This window comes from Acinonyx jubatus, chromosome D2 (assembly GCF_027475565.1).
Source record: "Acinonyx jubatus isolate Ajub_Pintada_27869175 chromosome D2, VMU_Ajub_asm_v1.0, whole genome shotgun sequence".
Lineage (NCBI taxonomy): Eukaryota > Metazoa > Chordata > Mammalia > Carnivora > Felidae > Acinonyx > Acinonyx jubatus.
Genome location: NC_069393.1, coordinates 52,405,130 through 52,431,857, shown reverse-complemented (window position 1 = coordinate 52,431,857; position 26,728 = coordinate 52,405,130). Strand labels below are relative to the sequence as shown.

Sequence of the window (26,728 nt, the reverse complement as noted above, 5' to 3'; positions counted from 1 at the left end):
ACACAGCCCGACATGGGGCTTGATCTCACAAACTGTGAGATTATGACCTGAGCCAAAATCAAGAGTCAGACACTAAATCAACTGGGCCACCCAGGTGCCCCAATATCTAAGCACTTTTAAATGCTCAATTCAGGAGGTTGAGATCATCTATTTTCTTTGCCTCTCTGAGTAGACAGAACTTTATGCCTTGGTATTTTTAAGTGTCTCATCTTTTACTGATGTATATAAAACATACACATTTATTAGTGATAGATATGTCACTGGCATATATTTTTTCCTGATAACATATACACACATATATGCATATGCATATATATGTATACATACATATGTAATAACACATTATTATTTCTTCAAGAAAATTTGGAAAGTATAAAAATTCTATTTTTCAAGTGTAAAACAATAACCATCCTGCCAATTACTGTTAAGATTTTTGTCATATTTTGGGGTGCCTAGGTGGCTCAGTTGGTTAAGCGTATGACTTCGGCTCAGATCATGATCTCACAGTTCACGAGTTTGAGCCCTGCATCAGGCTCTGTGCTGATAGCTCAGAGCCTGGAGCCTGTTTCAGATTCTGTGTCTCCCTCTCTTTCTGCCCCTCTTCCGCTTGTCCTCTGTCTCTTTCTCTTTCTCAAAAATAAATAAAAACATTTAAAGAAAGATTTTGTCATATTTTCTTTTAGTCATTAATACAGCGTTCATCTCATGGTGATATTCACGTGGAAAGCAAGTGATTTCAGAGACACATGTTACTGTTCCTAAAGGTCTAGAGACCTTCTGTCTCCTTTCTGGTCCAGTGTGAGATGGCATGAAAGGGTGTGAGCTTGAACTGATGTGGGGGCCTCCTTCTTCTTCAAAAATATGTTAGGTGGGTAAGGGTCAAATCATTGCTAGATTTTAAAACTAAATATGAGTATTATTAGGAATAAGAGGAAAACAAATTACAAGGCTGATGGAGAGAGAGGAAAGGAGTCAGAGGTGGCCCTAGAATTGTCAGGAAAAGACGTTCTGCATCGCATGACTGAAGGAAATCTGGGCAACTGACCAAGCCGACACTTTGCCTGCCTGCCCTCTTCATGGCTCCCTGGACTGGGCAGCAGAGTGGGGTGGAAATGACATGGGCCAGGAATGGCATACTGGGTTTGAGCTCTGACTGTTTTCTTTTCTGCAAAGTGAACGATCACTTGGTCAGAATAATCTGCAAGTTCTATTCTAGCTCTTAAATCACATTTTTATACTTTTCACCTGTGAAAGGCTATGGCTTCATCTTTAATAATTATGAAATGATATGAGGAGGGGCAATACTTTAAGCCACATTGTTAAGAGTCAATGAGTTTGGTCACAGGTTTTTATAGGGAGTAGGGGTGTACCGGAATGTCTGAGGTGGGGAGGAGCGTGTTGGAGATAGCACTGATCAGGAGAGGAGTGAAGACAAGGCAAGGAAAGGTTTGAGGATATATTTCATCAATGTTAATTTGTTCTAGGTTGATTCTGTAGTTAGTATTGGAAGGATGCTTTTCTTATCACTGTATTCCTAGTACCTGGTACAAAGTAAGCCCTTAGTAGATACTTAGATATGAATGAGGCAGGCTGGAGTGGAGGAGTAGAAGGGCACCAATATAGACAAAGAAGAGTAGAAGATGCTTCTCTTAGCCCCCTTATACCAAGACACTGAGTTAGGGAGAAAGTACAAAGCCCTGTGAACTGCCATTGCCATGCACCCCCACATCACATAGACCCACTGCTCACAAAGAGCCCTCCCTCCTCTTAGCCTCACCCTCACTTAGCCTCACTCATTCCAAAGCAATGTGGAGGCTCTTTAAAGTGTGCCTTCAACTAAGCACCATTCTCTAGTCTTGGTTCAGAGTCTGCCTTAGAAATATTCTTTAAGACACCTGGAAATTACCCAACTGAATGTCTAGTTACCTTGAAACTAGCTGAGTAGGGTCAAGCATTCCCAATGGCAGACAGTCTTTCTTTCCCAACAGAGGGGATGACCATTCCCTCCACTTTGGTGTCTTCCTAGTTTACCTGAGAAAACCTGTGATTATGACTATGGAACCTACTGGAAAGTCTTGTCTCTTAAGGCAGACCAGACTGTCTCAGACAGCACGTTTGTTCCAGTGCCATTGGGCTCTGCTGCTAAGAAACATCACCCACAGCTATCTGGGGTGCTCCCAGCCTCCCTGCAGTGCAGATTCTCGTCTTGAGTTGCTGTCTGACTGAACTTGTAGTGCTTCAAGTGCAGTTATTTTCATTTCAAACAAAACACTTAAAGGGGATAAATACATTGCAGCATTTGGAATCTTGATCCAGAATGAATAGAAGTTAGGCAGTGAGTTTAATTTATCCCTACATAATGGTGCTGACTGCATACCAGACTCTGTGCTAAGCACTTTGCATAGATTAACTCACTTGATCTCATGATAACCTTAGGAGTTAGGTACTCCTAAGTATCTTATTGTTTCCTGTCGCTATTTTTACAGATTATTATCACTCCCATTTTACATATAAGAAATCTGAGGCACAGTGGAGTTAAGTGACCTCCTGATATTCCACAGTTGTTCAGGCTTTGAACCCAGGCAGTCTGGTGGCAGAGATCATCCTCAGCCACTGCATCGCACTGCCTCCTTGCATGTATGTCATTGTGAAGGCATCCTGCCTGATTGATTGGGGACACATAGGCACCCTGAGTTTGAGGACTGCTCTATATACCTTTTGCACCCCTACAGTGCTGAGCAACCAGCAGGTGCCCCACAACACGTACAGATCGATGACAATTTTCCCCAAATATTTTTATATATATGTGCAAACAGACCTGCCTCTATTGGGCCTTAGTTACAAACACATATGTGATACCCAAGGAAATAATTATGAAAAAGGCTCATGGGAATTAACAGAAATACACAATGTTTACAGATTTCATCATCATTGGCCATAAAATATTTTTAATGCATTTTCCCCCAGATTTCAAGAGTAATGCACAGTCATTAGAAAAATTCAAACCTTGTTGAAATATATAAACTATTCAAACATTCAAGTTAAACATGTATAACATTGGGACAGTCACTCAAAATAAACTAATAGATAGTGTCCCAGGATTTAACTGGCCTTATAAGGACTGAAATGTATTCACCCTACTCTGAAAGCTAGCTTGAGGGGGAGTGTGTATATACAGTAACTTTTAAGTTGTCTATAAATCTCTCTTTAGAAGTTAAGTTTCCTGAGATAGATGTATAAGAAGGTAAGGTAAGTGTGCTGCTTCCTTAGGAACTGACTGAATGTGTATATGCTCAGGTGGGGCAGAGTGGAAGCCAGCTGGACCTAAAAGTATATGTCTCATCCCAACTATTTGCATTTGGAGATGAAGAGCGAGGCTAGGGCTCCTGTCTTCAGGATCTTTTCCTTCTTTCCTAGTCATATTTGCTCCTCAGACCATGTCCTGTGGGAGGATCCAGGCAGCTCAATCAAAGTTTTCTGGTCCTGACATAATGGGAGGGCACGAGACGTCTTATTAAAGACCCCAGGAAACTTCTGCTTTTACTACTAGCTGGGGAGCAGCTTAAATGCAGGTGCACCTCCATGTTCTCATGTCACTGTGGGTAGTGCCACTGTCCTGTCTCTTTTATAAGGTCACCAGGAGACTATAATGAGGTCAAGACCTGAAAAAACTTGGTAAACTCTTCCTCCAGTATGTGCAATTTAGAGGGTCAGGTGATCATTCCTCACTGATTCAGTGCTTGCCTTTGATTGGAAGACTTGGTCCGAGGTGGAGGAAATTGCACTTTGAAGCCTAAAATCGTAAAAAGGACACTAATGGCTCCAACAGATGCCAGATTTATTTATAGGTGGTAAATAATGGAAAATTAGCTTGACGTGCTGAGCAGTCAGAGGGACATTTAGGCTTCAAATCTTCCCTACCCATCTCTCCTTGAAAGGAAAAAAAGGAAAGGAGAAAAGAAAAAAAGAAGAAAGGAAGTAAGGGAGGAAGGGAGGAGGGAGGGAAAGGAAGAAAGGAGGAAGGGAGGGAGGAAGGAAGGAGGGAAGGAAGAAAGGAGGGAGGAAGGAAGGAAGGAAGGGAGGGAGAAAGGAGTACAGCTCAAAGAATGGCATAACTGGAAAGGAGAATATAACTTGGGGACAAAGGCACTCAGTGAGAAAATATTTGTTTGTCTAATTCCTCTTGCCAGGCTGAGCTTCTCCAGGTTGTAATTGGATCTTATTCATCTTTGTGTGACACTTTCTTAAAGACTATTTAGGATGAACCATATGGCATTGCATTTTTGTAGATCAAAAACAGTCTAATATTGGCAATGCCATATGAGTCAATCTGAGTATTAGATAAAGATGCAAGAGACCTAAGGGTCATATTCATTTAGTCAACTTTAACCTGTTCCCTCATAACACCTTCCCACCTCTAGCACCTGGTCAGAGAGGTTCGTCTTTCCTTTCACCGTCTGACCCTTAAGATTCATGCCTCTGAATACTGACTTTAGTGTTCCCTTGAGCTTGAAAATGTCTAGATGTTAAGCACATGCTATACCAGTGTCCCCTTCTTATAATGGGCCTCATTATAACCCAAATTTCAATTCCCATTTCATTTGATGGACCTAACAGTCTGTAGTCAAACAAAATAGATGTTCTTCATTAGGGTGTTGTATAGATTTTTTTTCTTTTTCCCTTTGCTCCCCATCTCTAGCCTCTTTCCTTCCATTTTTTCTTCCCCTTCTTTCCTTCCTTTCTCTCCCTCTCTCCTTTCATTAACCCTTCCTTCCTTCCTTCCTTCCTTCCTTCCTTCCTTCCTTCCTTCCTTCCTCCTTTCTTTCCAAGTCAGGCAGTCCTTTAGACTGAAGAGAAGATACACTTGAGTGAACCAAGGGGAATGGCAAGACTTATACTGCAAGTTCCCAGAAAGGATACCTGGATCTTACATCCTTCCTTTAGCCCTTCATGATGCTAAGCATCACACAGAAGCTATGTTGAATGGGATTTATGTGAATTAAGAAGCTCTCAAGTTGAGGTCAAGACTTTCATTTCTTCTTCCATATATTTGTTTCTGTTATTTATCATTTTCTAAATAATGAGGTTTGGTGGTGTTTGGCTCTGTGATAAAATGGCATAACATTTATACCATGCACGATTATTTTTGCATCACATTATATCATTGACATGCAGAGCAGCCTAGCAAACATTTTTTATTATAATTACTTTTTACAGGAGACTTGAAAGGTATAATGATTTGTGCATAATACATCTGGCCATCAGTTCCCCCTTCCTTGTTGCAAATCCAAACAGGAGTTGAAACAAGGCTTGGTGAGAAGAAGCATTAGGACCATGTGGACACACTAGAATGTGGCTCAAAAGGCAAGTATTTTTGTCTGCCTTGTTCCCTGCTATAGATCCTGGGGCTTAGAACAGAGCTGATAGTGAGGTATTGTGCAGGAACAGGTTAAAGTTGATGGAGTGGCATTTGGATCTCCTGGACTTTTGTCTCAACATTAATGAGACACATATTAGGCACTTGAAAAATAGCCTTGAATGGATAAATAATCATTACAGTTCGACTACTGATGCTATAATCCCATAGCCATTCAGTTCACTAGTCACATATCACCTCTAGGTCTCTGTTTTCTCATTTCTAAAATGGGGATTATTTTACTTATCTGGCAGGATTGTTAAAAGGATTAAATGAAAATCCATGTAAAGCAAATTGACCAACATAATAGTGGGGACTTAATAAATGTTAGTGCTTTTTCTTCCCATGCCCTCTAGCTTTCTTAAAAATACATTTGTGTGTGTGTGTGTGTGTGTGTGTAGACGGTGGGGGAGGCTAGGACAAATAAGTTATTTTGTTCATGTTTTTCAAGCTTCCCAAACTCAGCACTATGCCATTTTAGGCTGGATATTTCTTTGTTGTGGGGGCTGTCCTGTGTATTGTAGGGTGTTTAAGAGCATTGCTTCCCTCTACCCACTAGATGTCAGTTACAGCCCCCAGTTGTGACAATCAAACCTGTGTCTAGATATTGATGAATGTTCCCTAGGAGGCAAAATTGTCTCCTGTTAAGAACAACAGTTGTACCTCTAGCCATCCATTGAATAATTAAACATTTAATTTATAAACAAGTTGTTCAGGTACTGTGTAGACATTGCTGGTGGGTATAGCATATATTTAAATGTATATAAAGTCAGGATTTACACAGAAAAAGAAAAACAGCACATATCAAATTAAGCTATATAGTCGATCCATAATTATCCATGAAGTGAGTAATGAAGTAGATAATTAAAAAATTATTTCAGTCACACAACTTCCCGGCATTAGATTATTTTCCTAATTATGGTTGGATTAGGCTAATCCTATTAATAGTAATCAATTTCTTGGACACACACTGGCTGATGACAGGGAGATATGGCAAGTATGCATGGAGAGAAATCATTTGGGTTTCTTAAATTTTCATGGACTATCCATTAAGTGGGCGCTTTAGCCACAGATTATCAAACTGCATTGTCTATTAGTAAGCTTAAAAAGTAACAGCAACATTCATACTTACAGGTGAATTAAAGACTTTAGTCCCCGGAAAGTATGTCTTGAAATGGACTTGATGTTGTTGTTTTCTATGAATCTGCAATAAGTTATAATATTTGTTGTCAGACAGCTGTAGGAACCCAAGAGGACTTGTCCTGAATCATTATGTCAAAGAAAAGGTTTTTTTACTTACAAATACTCTAGATGTGGAAGACCAATAAAAGCATCATCACTGATCACATCAAAGGAGTTCGATGTGAATAATCTGCCCAGGAAAAAGTACACAATGAAAACAGTTAACCTGACAGATTGTCAATCTTTGCTGCTATTATGTCTTAAAGAAATGAATGGGAGTTGTGTATGGAAAAGTGTCTAGGTGTCTGTCTTCACAGTGTTGTTTATTTAGGTAATCTTTGAAGCTTTTTTTTTTTTACCCCCAATTCTCTCTTCATCAGATACTCATAGAGTCTTCATGTCCCACTTCTCACAGTGATGGATGTCACATGCCCTGAGTAACATTTTTGAGATATAACTGGACAAGTATGACAGTCAAAGCAGCCAAAGCAACATTTTGCACATTTTTATGACAAAGACACTAACAGAATCTTTCCCTCTTGCTCTAGAAACTTCTGGAACATTCTGATCAGCTCACACAATGGTGCCTCAGGGTGTTAAGCCTGGAAGCCCTGGAAAAGTAGCTCCATCAAAGCCTAGTTTTGCTTTGATATCTCACAGTAGATAGGCCATCAACACTGGCTCAATGAACATCAACTAACATCCTTCTTAGATAATAGAACAGGCTGAAGATGGGAAAGAGTGAGGCTTAGGAAAAGGTTTAGACCCATTTTATTACTAAATAGTTGGGAAAAAAAAAGTTTCACTTGGGCACATTTATTTGCAATGTCAAAATCCACAAGAATTTGGTTTTGAAATTACTTATGAAAAGGAACATCAACCTGCAGTCCCAACATCCTGTTGAACAATTTGGAAAAGTTGCCAGCTTCTGAATGACAGACTTAAAAGAGGTGATTATAGGCCAAATAATACAAAGATGAGGTGGTTTTTTTTTTTTTGAGTGAGTATTAATTTATGGAATTCATTAGATAAAGTGTTGATACAAGCTAAAAATAAAGTTTTAAATGTACTGGTGACAAATTTATAATGGGTTCAAGTGATGTTCCATCTACACATTAAGGCTCTTGTGTGGGGGAACCTCTTATTCCACTTGTAACTATTATCCAAAATGTGATCATGGTCATGGACTAGACCAGGTGTTTGACATAATTTGATAATTCAAATCTCATACATCCCATTTAACTGCACTATGTAAAGTCCAATATTCTCTGTTAGGAATCTTTTTGACTTACTTTTGAAGTCTAAGGATTAAAAATAATTGGCACTAACTAGCTTGGTGATTTCACCTCTCTATACCTGTTAACTAAGGAGATTAATACTAAGAGATCTTACTTCCTGAACATTTTTGAAAATTTTGACACCTGGGATTGCTTCAGAATAATCAGGGGAGGGGAAAGCAGTGAGTTGGAGATGAATTGAGCATGACTGAGAATCTTTGAAGGTAAAACAGAGATACATGGAAGTGAAGTTTACTATTATGTCTACTTTTATATGGGAGGAAACATGAACCAAATAAATAAAACTAGATGCTCTGTTCCATTTCATCTTAAGCTATCAATCCTGGAGTGATGTTGGATTCTCTTTCTCTCCTCTTCCAACATCATAGCTTTATACTTAAGTCATTGACTAGGCTCTGAAAAGTCAACACTGATGAATAATGATACTTATTAGATGCTTGTAGTTATTACAACAAATTCAAAGGTTTATGATTCCAGTCATAACTCTGGCACTTGTCTCTTCTTACTTCACAGTTGTGAAAAACAAGATTGCTCAGCTTTGCTCCAAGTAACATCCAAAGCCTTCCTTATGTTCCAGAGCTTTGTTTCATTCTGAATAGGCAGTATCAATGATGGACAGAATAGAATAAGGCAAAAATAGATACTGAGAAATACCTCCCATGCTCACTGCTTTGCAAACTGCCCCGTGGTTGGGGCAGCCACTTCAAAACTGTACACTCTAAGTCACCAGAAGAAAGAGCTTTCAGCACTAGTTCCCCTTATGTTGAAATTAGATGCAAAACAGAGCAGGAAATAGATATTAGTGGGCAGAACTTGCCCATGCATGTCAGGGAAATAAAACAGAGGATTCCCAGTAGAATTTGTATCTGCGTGTCCATTGCTTATCCCTAGCACCTGTAATACTGCCCATCCCATAGTGGACACTGAATAAATATTTGTTAAACAAAAGGAATTCAATTTACATTAACTTCTTGTCATTACTACATTACTAGATTGAATGTTCCTTAGAGCAGGGGCTTACCCTTATTTACTTTTGTGTCCCCAGCCCTGAGCACAGTTCCTGGTTAAATAATGCTTGTTGAACTGGATATTTCAAGGATTAAAATCTCTGGCTAAAACGGAAGCTACATGTAAAAATATGAATGAATCTCACAAACCTAAGTTGAGAGAAAGAAGCCAGAACATAATAAAAAAAAACAAAACAAAAAAACCAAAACAAAACAAAAACACAAAAACCCCACAAACCCCAGCAAAACTCGCTATACTGCCAGAAATCGAGATAGTGGTTACCGTTGGAGATGGGTGGTAACTGGAAGGGAGCTCAAGGGGAGTCTTTGGGGTAATGATAGTGCTTAGTTTCTTGACCTGGATGCTGATTACAAAGATATTCACTTTATAAAAAACCACAGTGGTGTGGAAGCAGGAATAAATTGGTAGAGCACAGAAGAATTTTAGGGCTGTGAAAATACTCTGTATGGTACCAGAATGATGGGTACATATTATCATACATTTGTCAAAACCCTAGAATCTACAACATCAGAAGTGAGCCATTATGTAAACTAGGGACCCTGGGTATTAATGTAGGTTCATCAATTGTAACAAATGTCCCACTGTGGTGGGTGATGTTGGTAATGGGGGAGGGTATGCATGTCTGAGGGTAGGTGGTATATAGGAAATCTCTGTGCCTTCTCTTGAATTTTGCTGTGAACCTAAAACTTCTCTGAAAAACATTCTTAAAAAGTCATCGAGATAAACACTTAGTATATGTACACTTTTCATTATGTATATTACCTTTCAATAAAAAAAAGTTTCTTAATAAAAACTAAAAAAAAATCACTCTGGTTAAGATAATAATGAGTATCTTAGTCTTTCAATTCTAAATTCAATTGTGGTTTTCTAAGGACAAGGATTCTGTAGACAAAGATGTATAAAATTATACATACGTTACAAATATAGTTGAATAGGCTATCCATTTTATTATTCTATGTATACTTAAAAGACTAAAAATCATGTTCTATAAAGAGGGTGAAACTCTGATCCTTAATTTTTATGAATTTCTTGAAATATGTTTGATTTCAATATTATGATTTGCCATTGGGCCATTTGTTAAAGAATCCCACAGTCCCTGTTAAAAGGAAACTGTGCTACTCCATACCATCTTCACACATGACAGACCTAGAGCAGACCAAGCAGAGCACAAACTCTGTCCCTTTCCACAGATTACTAGGGCTAGGACTCATGTCTTTATCCAGAATAGCTGATCCTGGGGTCAGTCAGCCTCCCAAGGGCCAAATACCCTGGTTCAAAAGGCAAATTAGGCTAAAGATAAGTCCCTTCCTGGGTATTTGGAATCAGCAAACAGAGATGGAGCCAGCCAGCAGAGGAGCTGAAGGAGAAAGGACGCCTCAGGGTTGAGTTAGCTCCCTGGCAGGCAAAGTATGAGCCAGGCACACTTACGAGAGAGCAGAATGTGGAGGAGGACTTGCAAAGGGAAGGTTGTGTGAATGTTGAAGCAGGGGAGATGCCTAGGTCTGTGTTAGATCCTAAGCCACAGCTTCTTAATCTTGGTTGCACTTGGAAAGACCTGAGAAGCTTTAAAAATATGGTGGTAACTGGTTCTTACCCTGAGGGGTTCTAGTTAAATTCTACACTTGGGGTGTGGCCTGGTCATGAGGATGTTTAAAAGCTCCTTAGGTGACTCTTATATGCAGCCTGGGCTGCATGTGGTCCGCTTCCCTTCCAGGTCACTTACACTACCCCCTCTTTACCTGTGGTGGCTGAGAGAGCAGTTCGCTCCTTGTAGCAAGTCTAGTTGGAGCAGTGGCTCTGGGACATAGAGGTGCTGTGGATGGGCCTGTCCCCATAACTACATGTAGTAAGACTCTGCAGTAATATGACTCAGATTTGACAACCATGCTCACAAAAGCAGCATCATAGAAGGGTTGGTGGGGACTAATGTACCATCTGAATGAACTTGATACTCTGAGGCACAAATCAGAGATCTAGATCCCATAGGCTTGCCAAGCAGCCATCCTGTGGGTTGGTGTGGAGATAGTCTAGAATTTGCTCTTCACCTCTGGTCCTATGGGAACCTGTGAGGTCTCTGCCACTTCCTCTATTCTTAGGGAAGGAAAACATCAGGCATTTCCCCCTAGAGTTTTGGTAGAGGTGCACACAGGGATGTGTGTTGACCAATCTGACCTTGCCCCCAAAGGTAATGCACTTATATCTCTTAGTCATCACCCTCATGAATTCAGTAAGAAAGGGGACTGTAGGGGGAATGAGGAGGACTTTATTCCTCTCTGCAACCAAGGGAGTGTATGTTTCCTTACAAGAAGGAGATTTAGGAAGACTGTACATACCAACTGTTAATTCCAGGCAGGCAATAGCTCATTCTTTAAATGATGGTTGTTGCCTTCATAATAGCCTATATTTCATAGATTCTTGCTGGATTATCTTATTTGGTCTTTGGAAAAACTCTGTGAAAGTGGTAGAGGAGATATTAATATCTGTTTGACAAGAGGAAACTGAGGATCAGAGGGCTGTGAAAAGCTTTGCTTAAGGTCATGAGGCCCAAGACTCCTTGTCCAGTGCCCTGGTATTGACACACCTGGTAGCCTGTCAGTATAGGGTCACATAATGACTTAATATCTACATTCTGGCGGACAACCATAACAACACTGTTCAGCTCATAGGGATTTAAGAAATACAATGAAACAATAATCCCCCTTTTAAAGGAACTAATTAATGTGAGTAGTCTCAAAGTGATATTAAAACCTTTTAAACCTGTATTTTTTTTTTCAAGTAAAGACTTTAAAACTTTTGAATGCAGTTTGGTGTATTCTGCTTATGAACACTATATGCTCATTGTAGAAATTCTGCAAAACACAGAAATGCTTAAAGGAAAAACTAAAGATTACATAATCATACTACCCAAAGATATTGATATGCATACATATGGTACATATTCTTTCTTTGCTTTTATTCTTAAAATGTTCTTTCCTACATAAAGATCAATGAACTATTACCTACATCTACCCCCTTAAAAAAATTTTTTTAAACATTTGACTCCTTGATCCATTTGAGACTTACTTTTATGTATAATATGAGGTGAGATACTGCCTTGATTCTTTCCTAAATACTTACCCAAATTTACTCAAAACCTTTTATTGAATAATTAATGCTCTCTCCATTTGTGAGTGTTGCTTCCTTCAAAGGTCTGCTATTTTATTGGTTTCCCAAGAATCAAATGTTGGATTTATTTATTATTCCAATTGCTTTCTAATTTATTATTTTGTCTAATTATTATTTATTTTCTCTTGTTTCCTTAGGATGTTTAGCTTAGTGCTCAATTCATATATGTTTATTCTTTCTGATTTAAAATGAAAATATTTAGAAATATGACTTTACTTCTGATAATCTTTTTTTTAATGAAATATATACTTTTTATTGATAACACATATCACATCACCATCAAGAATGCTCTGACCTTGGAGAAGAGCACTTTATTTCTTTTTCAATATATGAAGTTTATTGTCAAATTGGTTTCCATACAACACCCAGTGCTCATCCCAAAAGGTGCCCTCCTCAATACCCATCACCCACCCTCCCCTGCCTCCCACCCCCCGGTAATAATCTTTTCAAAGTGCATATTTGATTTCCTCAAGTATTTAGAATAATATTCTTAAAATTCCCTATCAATGATAGTTTTTTTAAAAAAGCTTTCATGATTTTATTGTTAATATCGCAGTGGGAACAGAGGATGGTATCTGAAAAGTATCTGCTAGCCTCAAGCTCCAGTTCCTCCCTCTGGTGCCTACATCCAACTGCTTAGATGGCAGGAGGGTGTGTGTGGGGGGTCACATGTCTTCGCAAGCAATAAATTAACACCAAGGCCATAAAATTGTTAGGGGGTCCCTGGTTGAATTCAAAAGCTAGGACCCGAGCATTTAATTCAAAAGGAACAAAAAAGTGGGTGACAGGGTCAGCACGGAGCTCAGAGTCCTGAGGGAAACTGAGGTAACAACAGAGAAGTAAAGAAATGAGCAGAAGATCAGAGAATTAGGATCTAGCTACACTGGAAGAAGGTCAAGTTTCAGGCTGCCCAACGTCCAGCCAAGAGGCTGGAGATGGAAGTCCACAAGAGCAAAAGGACTGGGCGGGCACATGTGTTGATGCCAAGACTAATGGGCCGCTGAAGTGGTTTCCTGCCCTGGTTCCTCACCTCTCCAGGGACCGCAGGAGGAGCACACTGAAGAGGGAATCAGGAAGACTGGCTCTTAATTCCCAGAATTAACCATAAATACTCAGTGTGGCCTTGAGACTTCTCCTGGCTGTGTTGTCAAATGAGGGGGCAAGACAAGGTATTTTAGGTTGTTTCTAGCTTCATATATATATGAATCTATGCTTGTAGCATTGTGGGCTTCATTCATGGAACAGTAGGACTGGGCTCTGCATGCGGAGCTGCAGATAGCTGAATAGGAGGAGTAATCCTGCTCAGAAAATCTCCCCTAGTCTCCAACCAGACTGCTGATCTGGCCATGTGCCAGCATCCCCTGACTCTAATGATACCTACTACTTCAAATTCCCTCTAGTCACTTGTGATATCTCGATTACCATTAGAATTTTCATTCACACATGAGTGGCCTGCATTGTGTCTTCTAGGCCAGAGCAGATTCTTCTGGCTATTTGGGGCGGGGGGGGTGGTGGAGATGATTTAGGAGTGGTCTCCCATATAATGTCCCCTCAGGAAAGACTACTCTGCATGAAGAAGAAAAGAGTGAGCAGCCAGTACTTTCACTTGGAGATGGCATTAATCAGATATAGACTAGAGAATCTGGTTTCGAAGCTTGTAATTGTCACTTATTATGTACGTGATGCATAAAGTAGGTGAATCTGTTTCATCATCTGTCAAGATCGGAATTATGATAACAAAAAGACTTCCTGGAAGATTCTAAGAATTACATGAGAGAATGTACGTGAGCATGTCTCCAATGCTTCTGCCAGAGAATAATCAAAGAGCATAGATATAAAACATCAGATCTGGAAGAGCCGTTAGATATAGTGAAGAACCTTAGTTTTACTGCTAGGGAAACTGAGGTCTAGTGAGATTGTCACCTGTCCAAGAGAACTGTTATGGGCATCGTCCAAGTAATTAACCAGCCATGGGTAGTGTGTGTGACACAAAAACGCACAATTCCAGGCACATATGCAACATGTATTATATATGCATATATAGATAAATGAGAGATCAAGCCACACAGGCTATAAGCTGCTAGAAGATTTAAGGGCATAGCTGGAAAGCTTGCCAACTTGTTTAGAGCTCACTGTGCTTAAATGATTCAGCCCCTTCAGTTACTAATATTCTCCTTTATCTAAAAGAATAGGGCTGGTTGAATGATAATTAATGATAGGCTGATGATTCACTTTAGTTAAATGCACATATTCTAGGTGCATGTGCCATGTGAATAATTTACACTTGAATATTTAAAAATATGTTTTTAAGACAGGAAAGCATTAAAATGGGAAGCATCACACATGAGCACATTATGTCACAGTTTTTTGGTTTTGGGGGTTTTTTGGTCTCTCATCCTTGCAAAACATTCTCAGTGCAATTCAGCTGACACTTAAGTAGACCACCACCTCTTCATCTGGATTGATAGGAAACAACCCTACTTTAGCTTCATGTAAATATGGTGGGAGGTGAGGGGCACTCCAGAGAGGTATGTAGTTTACGTCCTCCTTTTTTTTTTTTAATGTTTATTTATTTTTGAGAGGGGGGAGAGGCACAGAGAGGGAGACAGAGGATCCAAAGTGGGCACTGTGTTGACTGACAGCAGAAAGTCTGATGCAGGGCTTGAACTCACGAACTGTGAGATCATGACCTGAGCAGAAGTTGGATACTTAACCAACTGAGCCACCCAGGTGCCCCCAATTCCTCTTTTTTAAGGTGAGAAAACAGGTCTCCATAAGTTAAGTGATTTACCTAAGGTCACATACATCTTTTATCAGTGGCAGGGCCAGGATTAGAATGTAGGTGTTAGAGTTGCAGGGATTCCCTTTGGAATATTCTTGGCATGCATACTAGCAAAGATTAGAGCATGGATCTACCTCATTGCTTTTATAGTCTATTACCTCTCATCCCAGGATAGTCAAACTTTTCCTTTCTAGGAGTTGGCATAACTAGTCAACAGCCCATCCTCCTGATGTGTGTAAATTCAGCGTGTATTGCCCTGGTCTTGAAGCACCAAGGAGAAGGGACTTAAATTTTAAGCCTATTCTGTGACAGGCCTCATCTTCAGCAGCTTGCCATCTATTAACTCATTTTAATCTTAAAATGAACACTTTAATTTAGGTTTTATATTCTCCTCTTAAAATATAAAGAAAAACCAAAGTGAGAGAGGTAAAGTAATTTGAAGCCTGTAACTGGCAGAGCTGGGATTCTGTGCTTAGACTGGTAATGTCATAGGCAAGGCCACGCTTCCTCTTTTTAATCCCATCAGATCTGCCCACTTATCTGCTACAAATCTAGAACAGCCTTGCCCAGTTGTTCCCAGAGTATATTCCCTGAAATATGAGGCCTTTATAGCGTTGAGAGATTGTACATGAACAACAACAACAACAAAAATCCAAATAAGTCTGGGAAAAGTGAGTAAGTGAAGATAATTGAAGATAATCTTAATTACACTGATCTTTCTATCCTTAAACAGAGACTCTTCAAAAGGGAATGAAATATGCAATTTCCCAATTTTATTGATCATGGGACCCTTTTATCACTGAGCTTTATGTAAAACGAATATTCCACGGAACATACCCACAGAAATGTTGGATTAGCCATTTGGGAAATAGCTGTGATGGAACCTGCTCCAGACAAAAACGGTGAGAGTGTAGATTTAAGTTCAGGGGCATTTTTCCTTTAACATGCTGCAAGTGGTAATCTACTTCTTCAGGAAGATGGAGCACCCAATGGGAGGTGCCCAGAGAAGCTGTGTGTGCCAAGCTGCTTGACCAGGTGGACAGTGTGGCAGGGAGGCGTCCTCCCAGATCTCACACCCGATGAATCCACACTAACAAGATGGTCTGAGTTAGGCCTTATATGGAGATAAATGGTTTCATGTATCCTCCAAGATGGAATTCTTTGTACCTGCCTAAGCACTGCTAGCAAGGCTTTCTAAAAGAAGGTGGGGTACAAGTAATTAATCTAATAAATAATATGCATACCAAAGGCATAGATTCCCAATATCCTATGAGATGTTAAGAAAAGTGAAATGACATGAAATAATTCCAGAGGCTTTTCTAAGCCCAGTGTCTTGTGAATAGTCAAAGTGGGGGTAAAATGTGCAGTTTCCCAAATTTATTTGAGCACAGACGCATTTCTTTCAGGACAGTTTTTCCACAGGACACGGGTTTAGAAAATGCTGGTCTAAGGCATAACTTTAAAGTGTATAAGTCCTTTTTCATTTACTATTTTTTTCCTCTCTCTCTTTTTTTTCAAGTAAGGAGACCAGAGCTTACACATACAAATGAGAGTTGAATCCTAGGGAAACGAGATGTTCTTGCCAGTAATGCTGCCACTCTTTCAAAGGGCTTTTGAAACTCCTTCTCATTAATTGTGTCCAGGAGTCAGGACACATTCCCCTGAATACCCTCATTAATGGCAAAGGTTGACCCTTTGAGAGGGGGTTGGATTTTGGGAACAGAACTGTGCAAAGTCAAGCCCGGTGATTCATGTTCAAGAGGAAGTAGACGAAAGTAATTAAAAGTGAGGACATGGGTTTAAACTCCAGATGTGCCACTTAGGAAGGGTGAGACATTGAGGAGGTTACCTAAAACCCTTCTAGGACTCAGTGCTTCCTCTGTGGAATGGAGGTAATCATACCCCCTCATAGGGTTATTGTGATGATGAAGTTAAAAAGAGAGAGAGAGAGAGAGAGAGAGAGAGAGAGAGAGAGAGAGAGACTTATAAAGTGCTTAGCATCAGGCAATTCAAAAATGACAAACACCCCCTAAAAAGACTGCCTGGTTTTACTGCATGGCTTGTAAAGCGGCAGCAAAGACAATTCTCAGAGAAGGATCTAGAAATGCTTCACCATGGAAGCATAGAAGGGAGGAATCTATGACCTTCCACAGGAATTTGCTGCAACTCCAGAGTTATTTGTGCATACAAATTCTTGTCTGTTTATTTTTTTTAAAGGCTCGTTGCTTTTTAATCACACCTGACACAGGCAAACACTTGCCATCTCGCCATGCAAACAGGCACAATTCCTTTCTAGTCCCTGCCCATGGGAGGGATAGTGAAATATTGTTTTATCATCAGCCACCATGAGAAATTGAGAACTACATTATTATTTTAATAATGATTCTATAATAGTCAATTCCATATTATGAGGCTCTTTCATTTAACAATCCAATTTACTGGTTTGTTAGAACTGATACAATAAATTTTGTCCATTTCTTTAACAAGACCACTTTCTATATTATAATTTAAAGTAACTCTATTTGTAGAATAGAACAAAATACAATAGAATTGTTTTAAGCCAGGAAGATGCCTTAGTTAATTGAATGTAAAGGTTTCAAAATGTCAACTTACATTTTATTTGGTGTTTATCCTTTAAAAAAAATCTGCTTCCAGATTTTTGCCTTTTCCTGAAAATAAGGAAAATATGACCCCATGTTCATGTACCATATTCTCATCAGCAATAATCATTTGGAGCGGAGGATGTCATTTTTAGGCAAGGCATGCCTTCTCTGGTTTACCCCAGTCACTACCAGGCCCTAAGGTCTTATACCCAGCTGATTCCTTTATTTATGCTACCACCCAACCCCCACTGGCATTTGAGTTTGAGAACCATAATTGGTCTATCTCTGGTATTCTCTACATATAAAATCTGAGGCCTATGGACATTTTGTGACCAACCCAAGTTCAGAAAGCCCATTAATGGCTGAACTGGATTTGAAACAAATGTCTTCTAGTGCAGACTTCTTTCTATCCTGTCACAGAACCACTCATCTGAATACTGGTCTGTGTTCATTATTTTGAACAAAATCATGTTTTACAAAATGTGGTGCATTTTTTTCATGAGGAGGAAGTGAGAACATTCTGCTTCCTCTCTGTCCCTGACCCCAAGAAAGGTAAATAGTTTATGTTTTCTGTCAGAAGTATTTGAAGGAAAGATTTCTTAGCAGGTTCTGATGGAGACCTATGCGTAGAACAACAAAATTTTGAATCTAGGATCCTAAGCAAACCCAGCCCATACAATCGGATGCTAATCTGATGTTGTGGTCAGTCAAATTAAAGTGATTTTCAGTGCTCGCTTCAGCCCCATATATACTAAAGTGATTTTCAAAAACTATAATAAAAGCTAACATTTCATATTGACTTACAGGCACAGTGCCAAGTACTTTATTTTTCATTTTTGAATGAAAATTTTTTTGCTTTATTGCTTCATTTAATCTTTACTGTGATCCTGTGCAATCTATGATTAGTCCCCATTTTGCAGATGCAGATAATGAGGCTTGATAAAACTTGCCCCAACTCATAGAACTACTAAGCAACAGAGTGGAAACTGAACCCATGTTTATTTCACCATAAAACCTGTGTTCTTTGCTACCTGCCACATTGCCAGCTCTCCAGGGTTAGCCATTTGGATATCACAGCTGTCACCACAAAGCCCCTTCAATCATTCTGTAGCCTATATCTCAACAGTTGGCACAAGTCACCATCATCACCAATCAACTGGATATCATTTTGAACAAAATGAGAAAGCCAATCAAGACTGGCTTACAATAGGGGCACCCGGGTGGCTCAGTCAGTTGAGCATCCAACTTTGGCTCAGGTCCTGATCTCATGGGTCAGGTCATCTCATGGTTTGTGAGTTCATGTCCTGCATCAGGCTCTGTGCTGACAGCTCGGAGCCTGGAGCCTGCTTCCGATTCTGTGTCTCCCTCTCTCTCTGCCCCTCCCCTGCTCACGTACTGTCTCTCTCTCTCTCTCAAAAATAAATAAACATTAAAAAAATTTTTTTAAAGACTAGTTTACGATAAAATTGTTTAAAAAAGAGACTACATTATGATACATTCAAAATCAGGCAATTATAATTTACCTTATTAGGGATCTCTGTTAACTGAGAGCTGCATATCAGGTCAGGGAGGGAGGTGACACTCATCTCTGTGTCCCTAACAAAGTCCAATGCTATGCCTGTTGCACAGCAGAATCCAAAAATGTGTTTATGAAATGGGAAACTTTTTGCTTTCATTTTGTTACTGCTTGCCACGATGCAATGAATAAATACTTTTAGCTAAGCAAACACAAATAAGTCAAAAAGGAAATTACCCTATGTTAATGAATTTTTTTTTTCATCTTCATACTCTTTAAGCTTAAGCAACATTTCCCTTTGGATGTCTTGTTGGACAGGAGAATGGGGGAATTTTACCCTTCACAAGAGAGAAGCTAGTTGACCTCCAGAATCAATAGAGAACCTGGGAGAAATATTTGATTTCTTACATGTCAAAGGCCTAGTAGAAGTCCAAGTGGGACAGAAGAGACTCAGGCAGTGCGTCTCAGGAAAGGCTTTGCCTTTTACGCTCTGGTATACTGGAAATCTCTGGTGAAGTTTAACATCATAACACCATGCTTTTTTCCTTTCCTTTTTTTTTTAAAGTATAATTTATATGTACAAATAACACACCTGACACAGAAGAGAGGATTGGGACAGCCCAGGAGTAGGTGTGAAGAGATGGGGCAGGGGGGGGGGTGGGAAGCATAAAGAAAGTGAAGAGGCAGAGAACAGGGAGGACGGGGTCTCCAGGTAAACTTCTACTGGCCCTGGCCTCTCCTGGGGAAGAGGATGTGGCCATGCCTCGCAGTCTGCCTTCCACTATTTTGTTCTGGTCCCAAAGGCAATGTAGTTTCTTGACTAGACTCTCTGCCTGACCCACTCAAATTTAGTCTATATCTAGGTCTTCAGGAGGGAGGAGGGTAGAAGTCCTCCAGTAACCTGAACCTCAGAGTCAGGGGCTCCCCACATTGTGTTCTATCCCACACTTTCTAGGTCAACCTGGGTCCCTAGGACAGATTGGGGAGCTTCTCTTTGGCTTGAGAGAATATCACCCAACCATTACTCTCTTTGTAGGAACAGTCCTTGGTTCCTAGGGAAGGGGGACGATTCCCAACTTAAGATGCCAATATGCAGGAGGGAACTGACAGGGTGCCTGGGTGGCTCAGTTGGTTGAGCTTTGGCCTCAGCTCAGGTTATGATCTCGCAGTTTGTGAGTTCAAGCTCTGCGTTGGGCTCTGTGCTGACAGCTCAGAGCCTGGAGCCTGTTTCAGATTCTGTGTCTCCCTCTCTCTCCGCTCCTCCCCCGCTCATGCTCTGTCTCTGTCTCTCTCAAAAATAAACATTAAAAAAAAAAGTTTTTTAAAAAAGGAGGGAACTGAGTCGGTGAACAACACCTTTATTCTGAGGCTGAAGAAAATCTCTTCACTTTTTTTTCTTTTTTGGTTCAGTTCACTTTCTAGCTCTCCACACAATTAGCTCATGTGAAATCTGATAGGGTACACCAAACATGAAAAAGGATGTGACTATCTACTGATAGGAAAGCAAGAGTATTAAGCATAAAATCTGTGAAAATATGGATTGAATCCAACAAATAACATGCTTAGTCCAGACTTACAACATCTGGGCTCTTTTGTAGGACCTTGGCTATTGATAACCCTCCATGATGTCCAGAGACATGGGGCAGATACAAGCACAAAGAACTCTAGTAAGTGACAGGAAGAACGAGAGACATCTGTAAAATCTATAGAGCTTGAGAAAATAGAGGTCAGGGAATGAGGTACTTCAGTCTGGTATAAATGGAGCCAAAGGGGAGAGAGAGAGAGAGAGAGAGAGAGAGAGAGAGAGTGTGTGTGTGTGTGTGTGTGTGTGTGTGGTGTCAATATTATGAGAGATGACCCTGGACCAATAGCCAAATTCTATTAATACCAATTCAGATGTTCAGTCTTTCTCTGTTTCTAGGGAAACATTAAACATTTCCAAGCACAAGTGTGACTTGATGAGATCTGTGTTTCAGGAAAGTAACACTAATGGAGGAGGGTTAAACAGGCACCCAGTGCACAAACTCCTACAGTGGCCTGAGGGGTGAATTGCAGCCTCATTCAGGGCCATGGCCCTGGGGTGAAGAAGAGGTGGCAGGTTCTCATCCTGTTTGAGAGAGGACTTGTCTGGTTGGAAGTGAATAGTGAGGGATAAGGGGCTGGTAACTCCTAAGTTTCTTGCTTGAATAATTGAAAGGATGAAATACACTTTCAGAGAAAACATTGGTTGTACAGGGTCAGCTTGCAGTCACGACAATTAATTAATTAAAAAGCTCAAAACCAGATCTATGGGTCCTTAGGCAAGTTGTAGACAGAACAACCTAGTTAGCTGGCTGAAATTTTTACATCTTGGTCTATTGTGGGGGGGGAGGGGCATCAGCTGGGCATAAACCAAAACAGGCTCATACACAGCCAGCAAATAATTCCTCTAGAAGCCCTCTTAGCTTTTAGGTCTGGCTTGAGTACTCATCAAAGAGTGCTACATATGGGGTGCCCGGGTGGCTCAGTCGTTAAGCACCCAGCCAGGTCACGATCTCATGGCTGGTGAGTTTGAGCCCAGTGTCAGGCTCTGTGCTGACAGCTCAGAGCCTGGTGCCTGCTTCGGATTCTGTGTCTCCCTCTCTCTCTGCCCCTCCCCTGCTTGTGCTCTGTCTCTCTCTCTCTCCCTCTCTTTCTCAAAAACAAATAATCATTAAAAAAAAAATAAAAAAAGAGAGTGCTACAATTTTTCTTAATCTTGTAACCTAAGGATGAAAGGGGGCTGATCACTGCAAAGAAGAGATAGGCCATGGATATATTTTCCCAGACAAAGAATATTTTGAAGGACTAAACGATAAAACCTTAATAAGGATGGACTTATTATTTACCTTGTTCACGGTATTTGCTTTTTCCTTATTTAGTTTTTTTACTTCTTATGGACTATGTACTTGTGTGCCGATTGTGGATTAAGAAAAGAAATAGTGATTTTTTTGATATCTTCTCCCCCACAAGGATCAATTCTATTGCTTCAAACAAGATCAAATCTCATTGGAATAAATAGAATTTTTTTCTGACCACACTGAATTCTTATATATATAGCATGATACTAAAATCAATCCTGTAATTTATTCCCTGCAGCACTCTCATAAGAATTGGAGGGATTTAGTTTATTAAACATTTTATAAATGAATGGAAATGTGACCACATTTTATACTCTTCAGTTAGAATTTTACTTCTGGAATGAGCCTTTATCATTGGGGATTTCAGTCTATAATTGAGAAGAACAGGGCTTTAATGTGTGAAAACACATTTCTGTAAATTGCATTCACTCCAAGCACTGTTCTCCACCGCTAAAATCAAACCCAAGTGAATAATCATTCTCCTTGGTTATGCTTCGTGACTGGCCCTATGGAAAACATGAATGAAATTGCATTTTCTTAGGCAAAGTTTTGTTATTGTTGCTGCTTAAAACCGTAAATAAGACATTTTTAAAATGTTTTATACAACTAATTTGATGATTTTCTTTCTTTTTTTTTTTTTGTGATAATTCTATTCTTTCTCTCCTCTCTACAGAGTCTGGGCTCTTGCTGTTCTTGCTCTCCAATGCACATTGCCAGCCATGGCCTACCAGGATCTTTTCCCCCAAAACACGGTATGCAACTTAAGGAGGCACTGCGTCCGTTTCCCTCACTACCCGGAGCTGACATTTCAAAAAGTACTTCTCATCATGCTTCTTCAGAAGGTCTGAAAAAGCCATAACAAAATTATCAGATTGTTAGCGTGGATGATGGGAATGGGTCATTTCTTTTCCCTTTTCAAAAACAGAGCAAGAAACCGACTGTGTTTGTGTGTCAATCAAGCAGAACTGAGTCTGAAGTTTGCATCTTCACAGGATATGACAGGTCAGTCCACAATCACAAATGCTTTAGAATTCATTGCAAAACACAAGCAATGGCTGGTGTGATCCAGGCCTCGTTTGATGGCAAAAGTCATGCAAAGGCAAATTCAGGCCCCTTTGTCTTCATGTTCCACGGGGAGTTGGCAGCCCACATGGGTTTTTCAGGGCACTGGACGGCCCTACCCCATAGGAGAACTCTTCCTGTCTGTGAACCTAGTCCCATCAATGTTATGATTATGGCACAATTCGTATTTGGAGCCTTAGAATTTATTTCCTCCTCAGTGAAAATCAGCTTATTAGACCCTTTCCTGAGGAGCAGGAAGCAGAGAACATTGGGCAGGAAGAATAGGGAGCAAAATCTTTAGGAAACAGGGTCCTGAGATCAGAGACAAACTTTGACACCTGACATTTTTGCATAAGCTCTGCCCTGGCACAAATCTGCCATGTTGAGGTTAGCCAATGTGAGTTAAGTAAGGACATACCGGGCAAGAATCACTCGCCCTTTTGTTATTTCTGAAACCTGAACTGCTTTTAGAAATAAGGGCTGGAATGTTCCATAGGAACTCAGAGCATGGGACACAGGGGCATGGCACACACTCGGTGTGGGCTATTTAAAAACCAGTTCCTTGGCTTCCCTCTGTGATTCTAAATACGTGGAATCACATTACCCCGCAGCAGCCGGTAACTATTCCTATAACACTGTCCGGCATCTGTGCCTGTGAGGCTGGTCCTCCAGCAAAAACAAAGTAGGGGCGTTCTGACTGATGGGGTTGCTCTATCCAGGTTTTCTGTGTCACAGCTAATGTCTATTTAGTGTTGGAATATTAGTATGTGTTGACCGACCCTTCTTGAGTTTTAAGGACTGATCTATTTAACTATCCTGGGGGGAAGGAGGTGCCTCAGCTCATCAAAAGGATGCTTTTTAAATGAGCCATTTATTTATTTAACAAGTGGACAACAGAAGCACAATGTATCGCGTTTTCAGATACGACCAATTCTTACGCTATAGAAGGATTCCAGCACTGGAGACTTTGCCTCTTCGTGTGCTCTTTGCCTGACTCTTTTTTGGGTCTGTTTGATGTGTGAACACTTCCTCTAATCACACCACTAGCCATCAATCAGGTAAATCCCTTAAGAATATTCTACTCAATTGTGTATCACTCAAAGACATTAGCTGGTAGAAAGACATTAGCCAACATTGTTACATAATGTCATAACACCTGATCGGGGGTTGTGAATCAATGATATAGACAAACCAGTTTTGGGATTTCATATAGATAAAGCAATATATTAACAGATTTAACGGAGTTTTTTTTTTTGGCTTTATAGCTTTATGTAAGAAATTAAACCTCCACCTTTTGTAAAATGTGTAAACAATTTTTCATACCTGATGCCAAGCATTTTATCTACTTAAATCTTGATTATCTCTGGTAACACTCCTTCAATGCATTATCACCTCCATTTTACAGATGAGGAGACTGAGGCTCAGAGAGATTTAGTCATTTGTACAAGATTCCATGTCTAGTTTCTAATGAATAGTGGGGTTAGATTTACACAGGTCTCTCCAATTTCAAATCATGCTGTTTGTCTCTCTCTATATAACTTAAAACAGCCAAGATGGCCAATTAAGGCAAGAAAACAAAAACAAGCAAGCAAAAAACTTGGGTCCTGAATCATGCAGTTCAGATAGCCAAAACTCAGTTGACTGACAATTGGCTAAATTTCCTCCTGGACCCATGTCACTACAACTCTAATCTGTTGCCTGATACCTGAGTACCAGGGGACCTCTTGACCCTCACGTGGTCCTGCTCTAAGGACTAGCACTCCAATGGCCCCAACATTACACGTCCAAACAAATTATACATGTGATATTGTGCCTGCGGAGAAATCTGATTTCTTAGTCGAATATTGTTTTTTGACTGTTTCGAGACATAGACTGAATATGTGGTTCCCTCGTGGCTAACTCAAAACATACAGCAAAGACTAATCCTTTGCACTATCCTATATTAATATTTTCCTTCCCTCCTTGTAAGTTATAAATTACAGGAGATTAGAAAACAATCTCACGAGAGTTAATATATTAAGGAGTTACCTCGAAGGAACCCGGATTTGTTTTTCCCCACATGGTAAATCATACAGGGTAGCAGCCAGCCCCAGATCCCTGGGAGACAACATCTTGAGCGCATATGTTACGCAGGGTTCTGTATGGACTAATTCAAAAACTCCAGGGCGAAATAAGCAAAGTTCCCAAGTCAAAAATGAAAGTAAAATAGTGGCATGGAATTGGGATCATTGTTGCAAACATTCCAACAACTTCATAAATAGCCATGAAAGTAGACAGCATTACAGGTTAGCAAATGTACCCTTGCAAGAAACAACCTGCACTGCCCATGTCAAGTCGCAAACAAACCCCGCTACCTCTTACTTTACTGATATTCTTTTTCTTTCCAGAAACACAGTCACATTTGACAAAATTAATATTGAGATCGCTTTACTAGAGGGCTTATCCAAATATATGCTATATTAAAAATAGTCATGATATAAATATTTCTCACAAGAGCTGCAGCGATGGTGTGAATAAAAAACTCCCTTCTGAGATTTCAGTAAAACCAGATCTCACAAAGGATCTGAAAGAAAACAAACAAAAAACAAACAGACAGACAGACACAAAGAGACACACACACACACAGAACAAACCTTATGTTAATCCGGTTTAGCAAAACAGTCACTATTTTGACACTATTTTATGAAGTACGATACTGTTCCTTCCCAGATGAAGTAGGAGAGATGAATCGGCTACAGGTTTCCCACAATAATGTTCAGGGGTTGGGGGGTCTCTAAGCAGGTTCCATAGCAGCTAATAAAAATCAAAATTTCTAAATGCAGCAAAATGTTAGCATTGTCAAATGGCCAAGCACGCAAGAGGAATTTCTCTCTCCATGCCCTCCTACCAATACATACAAAAAGCCCCAAATACATCGGCTGGAATTTTTAAATCGTAAATTAGATATCAAAATGCTTACGGGCCTTACAATGAGATAACATCAGGAGGAACGGTGCGTGGAATGGATCTGGCATTCTCACATAAAGCATTATCTTTGGTACAAGTACACACGGCAGGGCATTTTGGCTTCGCTGGTTTCTTCCCCTCAGTCAGCAAAAGCGCAGATAAGAGACATAGGAAATAAGCGATTCTTTTCAGGGGGATGCAGGCATTTCCCATCCTTTGGCTTCTCTCTGATTCCATGCAGTCGAAAAAATATCCCCAAACATGAACAGGGCTTCTGGAATTCAGCTGGTGATTGTCTTGCTCTGAGACCAGGTCACACAGGAGTCCACCCTTTTCCTTTGCCTCTCTGTATCTCTGCTTTTCAAACCGGGGACCTGCAGCTGATTCGTGAGCTGCTCTTCGCTCCAGCAATGCGCTGCTCCGGGAAGAGACCTGTGAGGTGCTGTGTGATGGGAGGGACCCAACGGCTGGAGGAGAGAGCCGACTTGCATCACCACGAGAACACTGAGCACAGACCAGCCTTCAAAGGCAAAGTGAAGTGATGTAACAGAAAATAAACAGCGTTCGGCTTGCACGGGGAGGCTCTTTAATTGTTACCAAAAATAGGATGGCTTTCTGTCTTATTAGTGGGTGGGTGGGTGGGAGCAGTCATCTTGTATCAGATCTCGGCAGTCTCAGAAACCTCTGGGAATTTGCTTTGCATGTAGCAAACCAAAAACTCGCTTTGGAGCCAGCCCTGGCTGGAAAAATGAAGTTAAATGAAACTCTCTCCCTCTGCAGCATTTGGCTAAAACCTTGGTAGTTTTTGCTGAATCCACCTGACTGATGCCATCGTTGAAAGACAAATGAG

The 26,728-nt window shown here is 40.3% G+C and overlaps 1 protein-coding gene across 4 annotated transcripts in view; it reads right to left on the bottom strand.

The window, feature by feature from the left end:
• The window catches only part of LGI1 (leucine rich glioma inactivated 1), a 38,677-nt gene extending 12,205 nt beyond the window's left edge, over window positions 1-26,472 (bottom strand). Inside the window, exons 1-4 of one of the 4 annotated variants that reach the window (XM_015061908.3) lie at window positions 25,901-26,468; window positions 25,424-25,495; window positions 6,717-6,788; window positions 6,549-6,620 (exon numbers count right to left, since the gene is read on the bottom strand). In XM_015061908.3, coding sequence (XP_014917394.1) covers window positions 6,549-6,620; window positions 6,717-6,788; window positions 25,424-25,495; window positions 25,901-26,115 — 431 coding nt within the window. In that variant the 5' untranslated portion in view covers window positions 26,116-26,468. Of the gene's footprint in view, window positions 1-6,548; window positions 6,621-6,716; window positions 6,789-25,423; window positions 25,496-25,900 lie in introns of all 4 variants that reach the window. The other 3 variants (XM_015061911.3, XM_015061910.3, XM_027062651.2) reach the window with 3 other exon arrangements.
• Between the last annotated feature and the right edge of the window lie 256 nt (window positions 26,473-26,728).